Source organism: Xenopus tropicalis, chromosome 6, assembly GCF_000004195.4.
Source record: "Xenopus tropicalis strain Nigerian chromosome 6, UCB_Xtro_10.0, whole genome shotgun sequence".
NCBI lineage: Eukaryota > Metazoa > Chordata > Amphibia > Anura > Pipidae > Xenopus > Xenopus tropicalis.
Genome location: NC_030682.2, coordinates 116,624,229 through 116,642,049, shown reverse-complemented (window position 1 = coordinate 116,642,049; position 17,821 = coordinate 116,624,229). Strand labels below are relative to the sequence as shown.

The 17,821-nt window shown below is 36.0% G+C and overlaps 1 protein-coding gene across 3 annotated transcripts in view; it reads left to right on the top strand.

The window, feature by feature from the left end:
* Positions 1 to 17,821, top strand: part of tox (thymocyte selection associated high mobility group box) — a 159,282-nt gene that overhangs the window by 19,546 nt on the left and 121,915 nt on the right. For all 3 annotated transcript variants that reach the window (XM_018095125.2, XM_012965279.3, XM_012965282.3), the window contains exon 2: positions 10,423 to 10,464. In XM_018095125.2, coding sequence (XP_017950614.2) covers positions 10,423 to 10,464 — 42 coding nt within the window. The remainder of the gene's footprint in view (positions 1 to 10,422; positions 10,465 to 17,821) is intronic.

Here is a 17,821-nt window from a genome sequence, read left to right as displayed (position 1 = left end):
GCAGAAAAGCTCAGCATGTTTTCTGAAGTTTTGCCTATGATTTGTAAATAGGCAGCCTATTTTGCAGTGACTTTGTGGTATTTAGGGGTCATTTCAAAATTGCCCGATTTATTCGTTTTTAAGACTACATTAAAAAAAATGTGATAAAGGACAAAAAATTCAAAACTAAGGCCCAATGAGTCTATACTAGATAAGGCCCAATTACTTTTTCTGTGGTAACACTTAACTTACCAGGATTGCTGCCATATTTAAAAGAAAAAAGAAACCTCAAATGAGTTGATTGTGATTGAAAAGAAAAATCACTTGTTCTATTCATTTTCAGTGAAGCTGTAAAATCTGTTGCAATGAACTTGAATCACTCCTCACTTTCTCACTGACTTTAAAAGAAAACTCATCAACTTTTATGTGACAAAGATTAATACGACAATTTTTAAGATTTTTGCGTTTCGTGGTTCTTTGAAGTTCAAGTTGAATGTATTGGAGACCACATTTTTTTTTTGCTATGATTTTATCAAAACATTGAAATTAGAATTTTGATAAATTTGCCATCTAGGCCCCTATAAATACTAATCTACATAGAAAATGTGGTCAGATCAGTTGCCTAATACAAAGTTGTCATGTGACATATTGCAATGGAGCACAATTTAGTGTCAACCTGATTCTATCTGACAGATAAGGTTGCTGCCAACTGCTGTTGAGTAATGTCACTTTTAAATTCTCCCATGAATCTTTGCCTTGAGAAATATATTGGTTTTCTTTCATAACATGCTAAGTCTAGTTTGTCACTCATGTGGCTTGCTGAGACATAGAGCATAAAATACTTCTTTCTTATAAAAAGTCTAAATTGCTTTATTTTATTAATGCCCTTCATTGTCTGTGAGAGATTTCCTAGTGCACAGGGTCTACATTTCACAAAACACTGCATTATTGAAAAAGATTGCATGAGTTATTGAATTAAACTACTAATCATATTATATTAAATACTTTCACGGCACGGAGAACAGTAAGATGTTGACATATTTAAATATGCTGCAATTAACATATCCTTATTAAATATTGAGCATTGAGACAAGAGGAGAAATAACAGATTTGTTAGGAGAAAATGAACTGTTGAATTTTAATCAGAATGTGCAATTGTTTGATCTGTTAATTATTTTGCGAGTGGGGAAAGAGGCACGTATGGTTATTAAAAATGCATTTATATATTTATGTAATAATTCAAGAGCTCCTTAAGGATTTCAAATCAGGCAGAAAATGCTGCTTGTTGCAAATACATTTAAAGTCCTGAATAATGCTTGCGCTCCACACCATTTGCTACACTAGCCAGATTTGGACACATCACATAAATAAAAAAGGTTTTACATTTCACCTTCAGCAAGTAGGTGTGTACCCTTCCTCTTCCAGTGAAACATAATCACATGTGACATTGTCAGACTAGATCCTTGCTATTTATTGTCCTCTGAAATAAAAAACCTTAACTGGCAAAGGATGTGGTTAGTCCAGTGGAGCCACTTTCATGAAAAGAGAGAGAGAGAAAAAAAAAAGAAAAATTATGATTGGTTTCCTATAGCACCCAAAGCAATTCTATAAATATGCTTGGCAGACTGAGTCAATTATTATTGGTATTCATTTGACATTACTTGTTAACGTTTCAAGGACACTGAGTAATACTTTTCTTTTGAACAGTTCACTGCCTGTCAAAAAGTATCTCATGAATTAATAGGCTAGTGGAAGAACAAAGAACAATATGCAATAAATATTTACTAGGAATATGATTTGGAAAAGGGAAAAAAGTATTTCTGTCAAAATATTTATTTTATGTGTTTATATAGACATACAAATATGTATAGACATATTTTCAGGGTGGACAAAATAACAGAAATGCCACATGAAAAATTATGTAATGCTTAAATGCAAATGTAACTAGAATGGAGGATCGCATTTGAAGAATGTCCACTAGAGTTTTCACAGTTAGCACTTTGATGTGTCATTGTTCAAAGTAACATGAGGGAACTAAAAGGTGCTAAATAGACGCACATTTATTTAATGTGTCATGGGGGCCATTCCTTAATTTATGACAACCTAAATAAACACAAACGTTATTGAGAACATGAAAAATAGCTAACAGGGGTTACAAGTCACAGATCTAATGGATTAATAGACCCTTGACAAGAAAGATACTAAACCATCACAATTCACAACACATTATTGCAGAATTGTATTAACACCTCTGTGACCTAATTTCAGCAAACATTGTAATTTGGTATCCAAAAAATCTGGAATTTATGGCAGGGCTACCATTCAGAAACCATAAAGGCCAATATTCAAAGCACGTAATCTGACCCCAGGAGTAATAGTACAGTTATATCATCTGATTAATCATAATGGAAGGGTCAGTCTAATGATTTCTCCTCTTGACCATATAATAGTCAAGATTTACTAATCCACAAATCCGAATCCAAATGGGATAAATTCGTATTGGAAAACGAACATTTTGTGACTTTTTCGTATTTTTTGCGATTTTTTCATCGCCGTTACGACTTTTTTCGTAAATTGACGCAACTTTTTCGTAACCGTTACGATTTGCGCGAATTGTCGCTACTTTTTCGTAGTTGTTACGATTTGCTCGTATATTGTAGTGACTTTTTCATATTGAGCACTCGTAAACGGCGGGCAAACCTTTCAGACTTTGCATGATTTTGGAAGCCTCCCATAGGACTCAATGGCACTCTGCAGCTCCAACCCGGCCCAAGGAAAGTCTCCCATAGGGCTCAATGGCACTCTGCAGCTCCAACCTGGCCCAAGGAAAGTCTCCCATAGGGCTCAATGGCACTCTGCAGCTCCAACCTTGCCCAAGGAAAGCCTCCCATAGGGCTCAATGGCACTCTGCAGCTCCAACCTGGCCCAAGGAAAGTCTCCCATAGGGCTCAATGGCACTCTGCAGCTCCAACCCGGCCCAAGGAAAGTCTCCCATAGGGCTCAATGGCACTCTGCAGCTCCAACCTGGCCCAAGGAAATTCACAATACTGAAGCTTGAATGAATCCTATACTTTCATACTCGGCACAACGGCTACGAAAAAGTCGCGACAATTCACGCAAATCGTAATAGCTACGAAAAAGTCGCGACAATTTCGGAAAAAATCGTAACGGCTACGAAAAAGTCACGACAATTTACGGAAAAATCGCAAAATACCGATCATTATGAAAAAAACGCATTCGGACGCCTTCGGAGCGTTTGTGGATTAGTAAATGTGCCCCCAGGTGCAGTTTAAGGTGTAAATACTATTACATCATAATGTTCTCATGTTCCAAGATGACAATGGCCCTTTACACACTGCTAAACAAATTCAAAGGTTTGCTGAATTCATAATGAAGTAATTGACTTCATCCTAAATTTGGCAAACCATTGCATTTGTCTTCTAAAGCCTCCCAGTCACTAGATCTTAAAATGTAAGGGATGTTCTAAAGCATAGGATATGAAGAAGATCTCCAACTTCTTCTGGATTCTAATGAATAACATGCTGATATAAAATAAAATGGTTGTGGACTGTAAGAACTTCTGTAACAGGGAGAAAATGGTCCATGACCATGTTAACAATTTGGCCTGTGATTGTGAAGATATTTCTGTTTAGTTGGGGTAACCATATTATCAAACATGTGACCCTTAAGCCTGTTTGGATGGTGCATATAGGGATAGCTATGGATTTTGTAACAGTTCATTTTTCGTAAAAAAAAATATTTTTTGGGAATGTAAAGAAGGTAAGGTTTATTGATGGAGTCTGTGTACAAACCACACACAGTAATCTATATTAAGCAATTGGCAATTAGCTTTGATCTATCTACTGAAGGTAGAATAATGAGAGCAAATCTGTCATTGCTTGCTATTGGTAACAGTACTTGGACACATTTGCTTAGTTGAGGTATTAGTAAAAGAGTGCTACTATTTGGCATCAGCTATAAAGATGACCCATAGAAGACTTGTATTCATTTTCGAACAGTTTATACTGTATGAACTGTATGGAAAACACTTTTGTTATTTGAAAATTAGTATGGTTAGACAAAAACTTTGCAGATTAAGGGGACAATTATATATTACCATGTTTCATATCACTGCAGATCAAGAGGATGATTATTTAACTTGTATGATACCTTTCAATGGCCTTGCACTTGAGTTATTTTGTTGAATACTAGAAGGGAAATGCCATATCTGAGCTGAGTCTCAAGGAAATAGAGTGGCAACCAGGCATGAGAAATGGTTTACAATCACTTCCCATTATACATAATTGAAATTGCCGGACAAAAGCAGCACCCAAAATGGACTTACTTCATCTGGCATTAGAACTTTGTTTTTTTACCATAAAAATGCAAGTTATGCATGACTTAATTTACATGCTCATATAATTAAGGAAATACGAGATGAGCTCTGTAAACAGCTGTTTTTCTTAATAATGCCTCGGAATCTCAATTTACTAGCTTGTGTGGGGTTACTAGCTGCTAAATATAGACTAGTAATGTTTCCCTAAAACAAGAAAATAATATGTAAATATATATCTAATTTAAAGGGCATAAAAACATGTTTTTATTGTTTGTTAAAGTACTGTGTAATCACTTTTCTCTGTCTTTATAGGGACATATTGAAGCCACATATTGTGTAGTTGCTGACAACTAACCAGTAAACAGAAACTAGAGATGCCTTATGTATAAAGCCCCACTGTTCCATACTATCCTATAGTCTAGATTACTTGGTGATTGAAACAAAAGATCTCATTCACCAAAGTACAGATATATCTGAATCTTCAAGTACATGATCCAGGCAGGGGTTTCTCTATTATTCTAGTGCAAAGAGCTTCACCACTAAGAGGTTGGCACTTCAGGCTTGTTATACCAGCAATTTTACATTTGATCAGGATAAAAATGCTGTTTGGTAGTGCTGGAGGGGTGGTGAAGTTAACAGGAACCAGGTTATACCTTGTATTTGCTAGTGGTTAATGACTGACTGCAAAGAATTGTATTGCCTTCATCAACCATAAAGGGGAATAGGTTGCTTTCATTATACATGCCCGCTGTTTGCATCCAGATATTCTTTTTTTTCTATACTTTGGCAGACAATTTCCATGTTGTTTTTTAAAGAATAAGATGAATTTGAAGAATGCTAAATTGACACATTTTATGTTAGTCCAGAAATAGGAGGTGATATCATATTATACTGCCCAGTTAAACAAATAAAACTATTTAAAACTATAATATAAATCAGCCACAAAGAACTTCAGGGTGTTTGGACTCAAACCTACAAGGTACAAAATGGTGCTGGATAATTGATGCTGTGAATCTCAGATCAAAATAATCATAAGCAGAGTTTCAAATCTGCAAAGAATTTTCCCTGAACAAGACTCCACTCTCCACCCCCCACTCTAATCTGCACTTTGCAGAGAGGGATCAGTGTTTATTTGTAAAAGCTGTCAATCACATGGAAAAAGCAGTGTGTTTGAACTTTGAAACTGGAAGTAAGGCATACATTGTTGTACCGGGACACTGATAAACCAGTGTAGTAATATCAGTTGTATTGTTAGAGGGAGTGTTCCATGATAAACTACATCTTAACATTTCAGTATAACATCACTGATGCTTAGGGAGGGCAACATAGAAGGAAGGGGGGTGCTAGAACCTGATCTGGGATAATTCAGAGCAGATTGGACACCTTAAGGTTAGAAATACAATACATGGAAAGTGTAAACATGTGCTCTAGCAGATCCCTAAACATGATACATGTTTATGATATTTTACATATATAAATATTTTGAATAGAGTTGGGGGGGGGAGGTAGACACCTTCAATTAACTTTTTGAAATGAAGTATAGCATCACATGTTTTACTATATGGTTTGAAGAGTCTCAAGAAGGATATAAAATAGCTTAGATTGTTTAGTTAATGTTTTGAGCTAATGCATGATTCATGCTGCAAGGGTACTTCACATTTTTACGAACTCCATCCTACCGTCAACAGATTAGATTAAATCCCCATTTACTGCATTATATTAATATTTTCAATGGCAGGCTAATCTAAGAAATAAATGTGTCAGTTTCTATGGATACGCTGTAATGGGTATATGCATAGGAAAGCGCCTCTAGGCCACACAAGATGCTTAATGTACAGTTTGAATATGAACACATTATTTATTGCTAGGCTATCAAGCCAATGATCTCATTTTTAGATTTAGTCATTTGACCTGAGCCAATTTATTTTGCAGCAAATATTGGGCATTTTGAGGCATAACATTTTTTTCTATGTGCTTAGTATTATTGCTCATGAGATTACATTTTGTTATAATATTCAGCTTTCATTGTATTTAGCAAAAATTAGCTTTATTAGGCAACACATCAGTGTTATTAAGGTAATAAATGGTTGGAAATCTTACTACATCACAAGTTTGTGTAACTGTTTATCCTACTGGACAATGGGTGATGTGCACAATTAATTGAAATGATGAGTTCTCATTAACATATCTAATTTAGAAGATAATGAAGATTTAGTGTACATAGACTTCTAAACTGCCAAACCATAAAAAAGTTAGCATATGTCCTGTAAAACTAAACTTGGATTTTTTTACTTTAACTTTGTCAGAGCTATGATACTTAAAATGCTGGAGCTTACCAAAATATCTTGATTTAAATAATCTTTTATGTATGAGGATTTGTTAGGAGCCACTTTCATTCTGGGTTCATTCTTCATTCTCGTCTCCACACTGCAGAATGTAATAAATTATAAGTAAATATGATTAAAATAAGGCTTTGTTGTATTTCTTGGATGATGGTTCCATTGAATTTACCATCTAATATGCAAGCTAGAAACATTTAACAAGATGGACAATCTTTATGTGACGTGTTTGAACTAAATCACTGCAGATTGATTTTAGGTGACCCATCACAAATATTTTGCTTAGAAAATGTGCACTACATTATATTTGAAAATGTAAATATAAGTATATGCGTGTCTGGAGAAGGTTTTAGACACAATTGGGGTAATTTACACCAACAAGTGCAATGAAAAAAGTACAATTTGGAGTGCAATTGCTTTTTTTGTTTTTCCCATAATGCAGTCTTCCCTAGTAAATTGGATGTAATTGTGCTGAAAGTTTTTCAAATGACATGTGCATCCAATTCTTTAGACACAAGTGTGCTTCAACTATTGATGCAGGGCGCTGAGAGGACCTGGGAGCTACTGCCTGGTCCAGAGGTTGCAGTAGCTCCAGGGATTCTCTGCAGCAATTGACCTTCAGTTCAGAACAAGAGACAAGAGGAAGCAACTATATGGAATACTATACTATGGGGTTTATTCACTAAAGGGCGCTAAAACGAGCGCTATTTATATTTATAGCATGCGTTAAAAATTTTATCGGTTCTTATTTTTTGTGACTTAACGCTTGATTCACTAAAAGGTCAGTCGTCATAATTAAGACGCGATGTTCTTTGCGTTATTTAACTCGCAATGAGCGTTCTTCTTGCGTTATTTCCCGGCGTGTGCGCTATTTCACCGCTTGCTATATTAGTGCACGATTTTACGCACATAACCATTACTTTCAGAAAACTACTGTTCTGAAAATGACCATTTCCCTGGAGGCTGCATCACTCTAGGGCCAACGCATACTTCAAAAAATCCCACTGCAAAGTCCATATTGTGTTGCCAAAAGCTCATGAACCCAAATTTTCTTTAAGTACCGCCTGCCTCAAGTAGGTGTTAATCTTCGCACAGAATAATGCGATATTTAGCATGCTTTACGCTTCATTTGTGTTTGTGAATCATGCGTTAGTATTATTATTTTTATTTGCTAATTAACGCAATGCGAGATAAATAACGCTTTGCGATAGTGTGTTTTTTTGCACATGCAATATGCGTCAACGCATGCAGAATGACTTTGATGAATCGGGACTTAATTATCGCATGCTTTTTAATGCAAAAAAAGCATGCGATAAGTGTTATCGACCTTTAGTGAATCGGCCCCTATATGTACTATACACAAGTACCTTTAATGAATGGGGTTTTACATGCAGATGTAATTTTCAGCAAAGCCACTGTGCTTGCAGTCATAAATGACCCCTAATATATTTATAGGCTGTAATGCAGATTATTAGATATATCTAAATTACTCAAATTAATTTACTGGAATTAAAACCTTTGATAAAATGCATGGTGTAGAGGGAGTAATAGAAAAAGGGAAAGTTCACCATACTAGTCAATCATAAATTGGGGCTACTTCCGTAATCTCCATTAAATGTAACTTAAACAGTAAACCCATAGCACAGTGTCTGCACAGAGAATTCCTTCTTTGTATTTCAGCATTTATATTTGAAATGGAGCATTCATATTACTTCTCTTAGTGGTTTAAGGGGGATTTAGGTTTAAAGATAAAATAGAAACATGCTTAGAGTGCTCTTCTGAGTCATTTTGGAATTCATGTTAATTTTGTTTTATTTTTAAAATATTAGCAGTTATATTTGGCTAAATTTGGATGTTCAGCACATCAGCTCATTCTCAGAGGTTTTGCAACAGATAAATACAGAAGAACTTCAGGCCCATACCAAGGTCATACCAATAACTAACACCTTTAGCTTCTGTTTTTTGCCATAAAAGCAATTTTGGTTAAACAAAAAGTCATAAAGCTTGAAAATCTCAAATGTTATTGGGGACAGGGATTGTTGTGAATGATATATAATATCTGTAAAGCATTGTGGAATATGTTTACGCTATATAAATAATAATGTGCTTGCTATCATATTTTGTCGTGGTCAGCCATCTTTTATCTGTTTTTTAAACACCCCACCTAGTCTATTATGTGCAACGGAGCCTTTATAATTAATATTAAAGAACTGGTATAACAAGGAACAGGAAAAAAAGCAGCATGCTCCCTTTAATCTTTCATAAGTCTACCCTGTACTGAATATTATAGCACTGGACATTTTTATTTCTTTAAGGAAAGAATTAATATAAATACAAAACATGCTTGTTATTAACACAAGATAATTAAAATGTCATATATCTACTGTGTATATACACATAATGTTCGCTTAACGCCTACTAAAAAAACGGTATCTTTCCAAGAATGCATAATATATTGTTAAGAAGAACTTTGTTGACATTTGTATAGCATTTCCGTGAAAAGTCACGAATATATGTTATCTGAAGTACCATAGAACACATTAGACCCAATCTAAAAGGAGATATAGGTCAAGTAACATATAAAATATACATAAGCATAAAGAAAATACTAAAATAATAAAAAAAAACATGACTTCTGCCTCCAAGCATACTTTAGATAATACTGGGTAGAAATAAGAGGTAAATGAATAAATGTTTATGTTTTTATTTTTATTGGTCTGGTGGGGACATTAAATACAAGTTTACTATTTTAGAGGCATGTTTTAGGAATGCTAAATACATGTTAGAATTGAATGAAAAACACTATAAAAACACTATAAAGAAGCTAAATGAAACCTTTTTTTAGTGTAAGAATCTACCAATTTATCAGTGATGTGCTCTCAGCAATTATTCCAAGGCTTGGATTTTTACCAACTTTCTATTTAACTGAAGGAAGAAATCATCCACACCTGTTTTGAAGGACCAATGACTTTAATTGGTTCTGCACATTATGGTTTTAGAGAGAAATATGCAGTTTTATCTTTATTTTCCTTTATATAGCATTGACACATTTGCATACAAAAGGGTCAGATATAGCCAGAGCAAATTAACTTGCATGGATGTTTTTAGGATGGGGAAATGGGAGAATCATTACAGACACAGGAAAGACATGTAAACTCCTTGCTGATAGTGCCCAGGCTGGAATCAAACTGGGGTGCTAACCAATAAGCTACTGTGCTGCCAACCAGTTTCAGCTTTTGCTGGTGGGTTATTGGAACATCCTACAGTAATAACCACTTGTTTGACATGAAGTGACATGCATTGAAAAGCCACTTCCGATTATACTCTGCAGAATACTATTAAAATTCACTTTTTTAAATTCCAGTGACTGGGGAGCCAATGGAAAATATTTGACATCAACCATGTGTAAAATGTATGTGTGGGTTTGTTCTCTAAAAATAATTAAAGAGGTTGTAAGCCAACCATAAAACTGTCACTCTGCATCCCCTAGTTGTATAATGAAGATGACCAAAAACATAATTACAGATGCAAGTAAACCCAATGAGGCTGCTGCTAAACAAAAAGTCAAATTAAGGTGCTAGAGAACTCTCCAATAACAATGCTGCTAATTATTACTGCTTCATTTTTATTGTGATCTTACTAATGGAAATGATTTTGTTATTGTTTTTGATAATGCACTGTAATAAAACACTAGAAGACATTATATCAGTGTTGCTTTGTTGTTTAATGATATCAAATACTTACTATGTTTATTGTTTCCAACTCTAGTTGCATGAACAAAGAACATGGAGCAAGATTTACACTAATCAGGTGGGACTTTTATTGGAAGATTATTTTACATTTTTTGCAAAGTTTTATTGTGTAATGTAATATTGCTTTAAACATTAAACCTTGATGTCACTGAACAACAGCATTTCGGCACATGACTTACATGTTCCTGTAGGGTGCAACCAGTAGAACTCTATGCAGACTAACATGCCGACAAAGGCCATTAACACATTTACTATAGAAAAGTGTGGCACAAGCTTTTGGGGAACAGCCCCTTCCTTCCTCAAAGATTTCACATGAGGAATGGTGTGTTCCCTAAAAGCTTGCGCCACACTTTTCTGCAGTAAAGGCATTTGCTGGCATATTGGTGTGCTTCTTCCTGCACAGAGTTCTACAGGACTACAGCTCCCAGCATCATTAAGCCAATAAAAAGTGTTATGCTGTGATTTGTAGTCTAGCAAAATGTGGGTAAAGTTTGGTTGAGCAAACAGTGTTTACATCCCCCTTAATTTGTCATTACTCTTAAAATGTTACTATACTGTATGTTATTATAATTTGAATAATGATGGTTGTCTATACCTTAGATGTCCATGCTTAACATGTGTAAAAATTAAAGACCCCCATATATTTTTAAAATGTTACTTTGTATTTGTCTGAAGTGAATAGTAAGAGTTGAATGTAGAATTATTTTTCTTTAATGTGCTACTAACTTAGCTTGCAAATTCTGCCATATACAAAGTTATGTATACATTTATATTGCTCTCATAGCATTCCTCTACTTTGATAATCCCTTTAGTAGAAGCCAACTGGGGTGTTACATAGCAGTAAAATGGCGATGATGTTCTGATACCACCGCTTAAATGACCACTGGAAAAAAAATGGATGGTAATGGAAAAGACGAGGCATAAGGACAGCAGTGCCAATCCCTGTGCATAGCCTTTACAGACAGATGTTAGAAATGTATCTCAACACAAGCATTCTCTTGTACTTCAGTCTCTCTGCAAAGGTTCTGCAAAGCTCTTCAAAGGGTGTTCTCAGATTTCTGTATTTACCTATTGAATTGGTGCCGTTCACAGACAGGAAAAATGTATTGGAAGGCTTTAGTCTCTCTACTTTACTTTCATTTTACATCCTAAAATAGTTATATATTGGTAGCACTAAATACTCACAGTATGTGTTACAACTCAAAAATGAAATTTTATTCATGACTTATGCTGCAGTAGAGGGAAACATGTCTTTTAACATCATTGAATGTTAGAAAACGATGTTCCTAAAAGTCCTAAATGTGCAGAATTACATCTTTGGCTATAATTGATTGACCATCTTTATTATATCATAATGTGTCCCCTTACTTACTAGGGCTCATCCATATTCATCCATGAGTTCAGCAAAAATTGTAATAGCCTAGTCATTGTTTAGACATTGGATGAATAGTAATTCAGAGAGTAAGAGTCTTATGCATAATTATCCAGTGAATATCTGTGGCCTATAAGTCTTGAGAAAGACACCCTTGGTATGGTAACTGATTTGCAATTGTGGAATTCTACTTCTTTAGTTGGTTGCTTAACAAATGTCCCTGAAAGACTCTGCTAGCTGAAAATATTACTGCACAGTTGCAAAGATAATAGTAGTGAAACATAATTACATTTTTCATTGTTTGAATGTAGCAGATAAGCACCATGATATCCAAAACATTTTCTTCATCTTCTTCATCTTAAATGGGTTGTCTACCATTGAGGTAACATTTAGTATGATGTAGAGAATAATAATCTAAGACAATTTGCAGTTGGTCTTCATTTTTAATTTTTGTGCTGTTTTTTTTAATTATTGCACTTTTTGTTCAGCAACTCTCTTGTTTGGAATTTAAACTGCTATCTGGTTGCTATGATCCAAATTACCTTAACAATGAGGAAGTGGTTTGAATACAAAGATTTAATATAAATAGGAGAGGGTCTAAATAGAAAAGATAAGTAATGAAAAGTAACTATAACAATAAAATTGTAGCCTCACAGAGCAATTGTTTTTTGGTTGCTGGTCAAATAATTCAAAAACTGTAAATAATGAAGATCAATTGAAAAGTTGCTTAGAATTGCCCATTCTATAACATTCTAAAGGTTAACCTAAAGGTGAACCACCCCTTTAAGACCTTTTTATTAGCCTTACATGGGCTGATAAAAGCTGCCAATGGTTTATCAGGTCAAACGATCAAATCAATGGGATAATGCTCAAGGCATATCAGTGGAAGATCCCCATAAATTGGAGACCCCACCAAATGAGCGAATATTCACATGTATGGTCACGTTTACCATCAACACTGTGTGCTAATCAACTTTGCTTGTGCAGTAACACATACTGATCCAATCAGATTTGGTTGGTCTAGTGCAGTTAAAATAAAAACGTGCACTGAAAGCCATCTTAAAACTAAAGGTATTCATATGCCTTATGTTATACGCGTAGCACTGCCTCGAAAATTAAAAGGCATGTTTTAAGAAGGTTCTCAGTGGCTTTTGAGAAGTGCTCTTTGTTGCCTTTTTCCCTTGCAAAAGAATCTTTGGAGGGGCCTGACATGTATTTAATCCCCTATCTGCCTGCTAAATTTGCCTCTCAGGTAGGACAGCAGCCAGAAAGGGGGCATATATCTATAGAGGCTAATGAGTAAGCAGACACCACTCTCGCCCCCCCCCCCCCCCCCAGGCTCAACATAACCTCAGGGTTTGCTTCCTCTAGTTAAGAACATATAAAGCATTGTGGTGTATTCCTGTGCTTGTATACCTGGATGAATTTTCTACTAGAGAGAAGAAAAAGTGCAACGTGTTCACAGATATCTGTAAAATAGTTTTCATATCTGCCTGCAGAGTTCCCAAATAGTGATATATTTTACAAGCCACTGAGAATGGCCTTGTTATCCTATGCTACATATTTTGCCAAGAGAACTCTGGTTTATATATACTGTAGTTTTTATGCTATGCTAGTTGTACAAATGATGGTTTATTTATTATGGTTTATTTAATTTAAAAGCCAGAAAATTTGGGAAAATATATTTTAGGGTTTAGAGGTCACACATGCAGAACTGTAACAATATGAAATATATGATCTCTATTCATTTTTTTCTCATGGGTTCTGCTGACTTTAATACAGTTAGTGATAGTGAATAATCAACAGTTAGTTTTGATTAGACTACTGCAGGTTGAAAAGCAAACACAGAGTCTTGATCCCATAAGTCCCTGCACCAGTTACACATTTTTCCAGTGTTAGTAAATGAGCTGAACTTGTGTTTTAGTCATCTTCTCAGCACAGAGGTTCCAGTTTGCACCAAGCCGTATTCTTAACAATTCTTTGCATGATGAAAGTGTCCTCACTCTTCACTGATATTTGCAATACCAATGAGCCTATGCAGAGTTAATAAAGGAACCCCACAATTTACATATGTCAGGGTAATTCAGTTACGGGAAACCACTTGAGGTGAAAGACAAAGTTTATTTCCCACGAGTTCAGTGAATTCATACTGTAGCTTACCAAGAGTCAAAACCCTAAATAAAGAGGGTCTATATAGACTTCTGCATAACAAAGGAGTACCAGAGGGAGGGCATAGAGATATCACTTCATAGAAAAGTAATACAAAAAAGGAACCATTCAAACAGGTGGCTCTGCCCTGAAGGCAAATGGGGAGTGGTGAAAAAGGCATGAGAATGAATCCATTCAAGTCAGGATTGCCTGCAGGGGGGGAATCTGCATACACAGGATTTAGTTATTTACCACAAAGTAAAGTGGTATTATAATATGTTTGTTCTAGGTATACTAACCTAGAACTGCCACTGATTGGTTGTCATGGGTTGCTACAAGTGGGGCAAAGTTTAAACCTGCTATAATGACCAAAGCCAACTTTAAAAATACTGTTTTTGAATTCCTAAGTAAAGGCTAGTAAAAAAGTTTCTTACCAGGTAAGCTACTTGGCAAGAAACAGAGGGCTACTTTCAAAAAGGATACCTAGCAATGTCTATTGTACAATGTCTAAAGCTGGCCATACACGTGGCGATGGTCGCATGAAACATCGTCAGATCCGCCACACACAGTCAGGGCTGAAACAGCAGATAAGGAGGTAGAAACAATAGGATTTCTACTTCCTTCTGCCGATTCAGCCCTGACGGCAGATTTTGGTCAGGCGCCTTCTGTGGCGCCCGATCGGCCGATCGGCGAGTCGTCCGATATCAGCAGTTTCCTGCGATATCGGTCGACTCGCCGACATGCCATACACGCACCAAATATCGTACGAAACGAGGTTTCGTACGATAGTATCGGTGCGTGTATGGCCAGCTTTAGACACAAGAGGGTTAATTTATTGTGGGGGGTGGAGTGCAAAGCTGCCACAATGCAGCATTTTTACATCTCTTATGACCAACGGATGCAGGTTAATATAACTAGCGCTCTATTGCAGTTTGCACTCTAGAACAGAGACCTGTCATTAACTGTAGTATATACAGAGTACAATATATAGCTCTGAATGCACTTGTGTATGCAACACACCATTCTTCAGTAGCCAGCACCTCCCACCCTAAACGTTTTGTCACTTTTTGCATGACTTCATCAGTGCATATCTATCAGTCCACTTTAGTCTCATCCTATATAAGTCCTACTTTGAATGACGTATCCTTTGTCAAGTAAACTACTTGCCCTCATTTTTTTTTAGTTCAGATTCAAAGTCTGCAACTTTATTGCTATTCAGCAGAATAGCTACTCTTACCGATACTATTCCTTTACCCTGTATTGCTGCACAATCGCAAATAACCAGATCCTTTACATTGACTTCCAGTCCATGATAAGTAAAATGTAGTTACTAGCTGCATATTATGAATGGTAGCAATTTATTTAGATCAGAAAACAAAATACATTTGTGCATATGTCCACCTATAATACTATAAGCGTAGGTCAAAAGCCGGGTTGCCTGACATCACCCCGTGTATGAACTCATTTTAGAAAGAATATTCAAAGCTCAGTTAGTGTGGTGGTTGTACAGAAAATACTGATACCTGAGGGGGAATAATTTGACCTGGAGGTGGTAGGACTGCAACTTCTTCCCACTTCATGTTTGACCCACTGCCTAAATAACCATATCTTTTGGCCATCCATATGTGTAGCCAAATTATACAAAACACCTTTTATCAAATGATAGTATATCAGATAACATAATATTGTGGACAATTTATATCCATGCCAATCATTCACAGTAGTCACAGTTGTCTGAAAGCTCTATAGAAGTACAGAATGGACAACCTTGTAATGTGTCAATGACATTGAATCTGCAGGAGGTGGCTTTTTTACACTTGACAAAGTTTCAAACTCTTTATATATTACATATCATACAGTATAATGAGTTTAGTTACATTACACCATACTCATTATAGATATTGCCGAGTCTTGCTAGGGGACATTTTGCTCACTCAGACAGGCAACATGTCTTGATTTTGATTACCACTATTATTATTTGTGTATTACTAACTTACATCATTTTCACATATGGTCTATTAGTGCATATTCTAGTGCAGAACTTCCTGGATTTAAGTGCTAAGCAATACACATGAAAAGAGTAAGCCTACGGGTGAACTGACGGGCCAAGAATAGAAACCATTACTTGCAGCAAGAAGCAGTTGAAAGGTATGCTCAATCATGCATTAAGAGACCTTATACATTCACATTACACTTTACTAGCTGTATTCACTTAATTTGTTTTTTGGGTTTCATACATGCAGCACATAATTACTAATATATGCTGCCAGAAAAAGCTTTTAAATACAGTCTTACCACAAATATGCAATAGTATAAGTTTATGAGGTTTGGACTTATGAATGTATGATTGTTCATTTTTCCAGGGATTCTGGCTCCATAAATAGAGCCTTGTCGGAGTTAATAGTTCTGCACTTACCATGGCAATCTGAATGCTTATATGTAAACATTTAGTCATGTTCCTGTATTATCTAAGTAGCAAATGAGTGGAGCACCTTTAGATATGCTATCCCTGTTCAAACAGGCAGCAGCTGCGCTATTGTTCTTGCTTGGCAAATAAATATAAATTTTAATGACCCAGAGTAAAGTGAGATAAAGCGAGAGATACCAGCCTAGGAAATGTCTTTGTTAGAAATCAATCTAATACATTTTGCTTTTGACTTTTTACCTGATTAGATTGTACAGCAAAATGCAATTTGGTAGCAAAAACTTTATTTTCTCTGCAGATATTATGGAAACCCTATGTTGTCTTTATGGTTTGGCATGGAATTCAGTAACCTGTTATTCAGAAAGCTTGGACATTTCCCTTAGAGACCTATTTGTTTTTTCTCTAATAAAACTTTGGTTTATTTTAATGTTTAGATGGCTTCTTAGTTACCTTTAGCCATGTAGCTCTATATTAAGCAGTGATCCCAGCATTTTAGATGATAGATCCAATACAATTATAACAGTAAGGGCAGATAGTCAGCCAGCTTAAAAAGTCTTCTAGTTGTGCCTGCACCCAGAAGCATTGAATCTGCAGGTGCAAGCACACACAGCTGATATGTGCAAGCTGACAAGCCGCCCCATGTTCACTTTCCCTATGCCCCAGGTTGAGTTGATCAGGCAGGGACACAATTTAGTAATTTTGAATTCAATAAATAAAGCACATTTTTTGTGTTTTGTTGTCTTAAGGTAATGTTTAAAATATACTCAGAAGAAGACAGCAATAGAACTTAGCAAAACAAGATTCCAGGAGTAAAAGTACAGCACTGTAATGCAGTGTGCAATGCAATTTCAAGCAGGGAAATATTTAGGCCTGGGGCCACCGTAGGCACTGGATCTAAGTACAGTTGCTGAGATTACACTTTTCCCAGCAAATTGGCCGCTGCACACAATTCATTAGGCATAACTGTGTTGCCGCTATTGGTGCTGGCCTCTGTGGGACTACTGTTGCTACTGCTATCTTCAAGGCAGTGGTACCGTCAGGGTTTCCATGCATTAATGAATACACTTGTGCAAAATTTGGAAGGAGTCAAGAAAATGCCATGGCACTGAATGCAACTATTTGGAAACCCAAGGAGTGGCTTTGGATGCAAGTACCAAATGTTGTGTAACCACAACTGTGGTTAACCTTGTAAATGATTCCTTATGTCTGGTTGTAATAACGTCTCTTCTGGTTACACAACCACAACACCCTATCCCTAGTCTGGAACCAACTTCATTTTTACTAGCTCTGAAATTCTGCAGTTCAGAAATTGTCCTTTTTTAAAGGATCATTTTCCATCTACAGTATAGATGGAACTTTTATTAATGCGGATTGTGGGTCTCCTTGTATAAAGCTACTAACTGCAAATATTGCACATTTAGCCTGAGAGTTGAGATGAACAAGCAGAGTTCACCCATTTGGGTTTGAGTT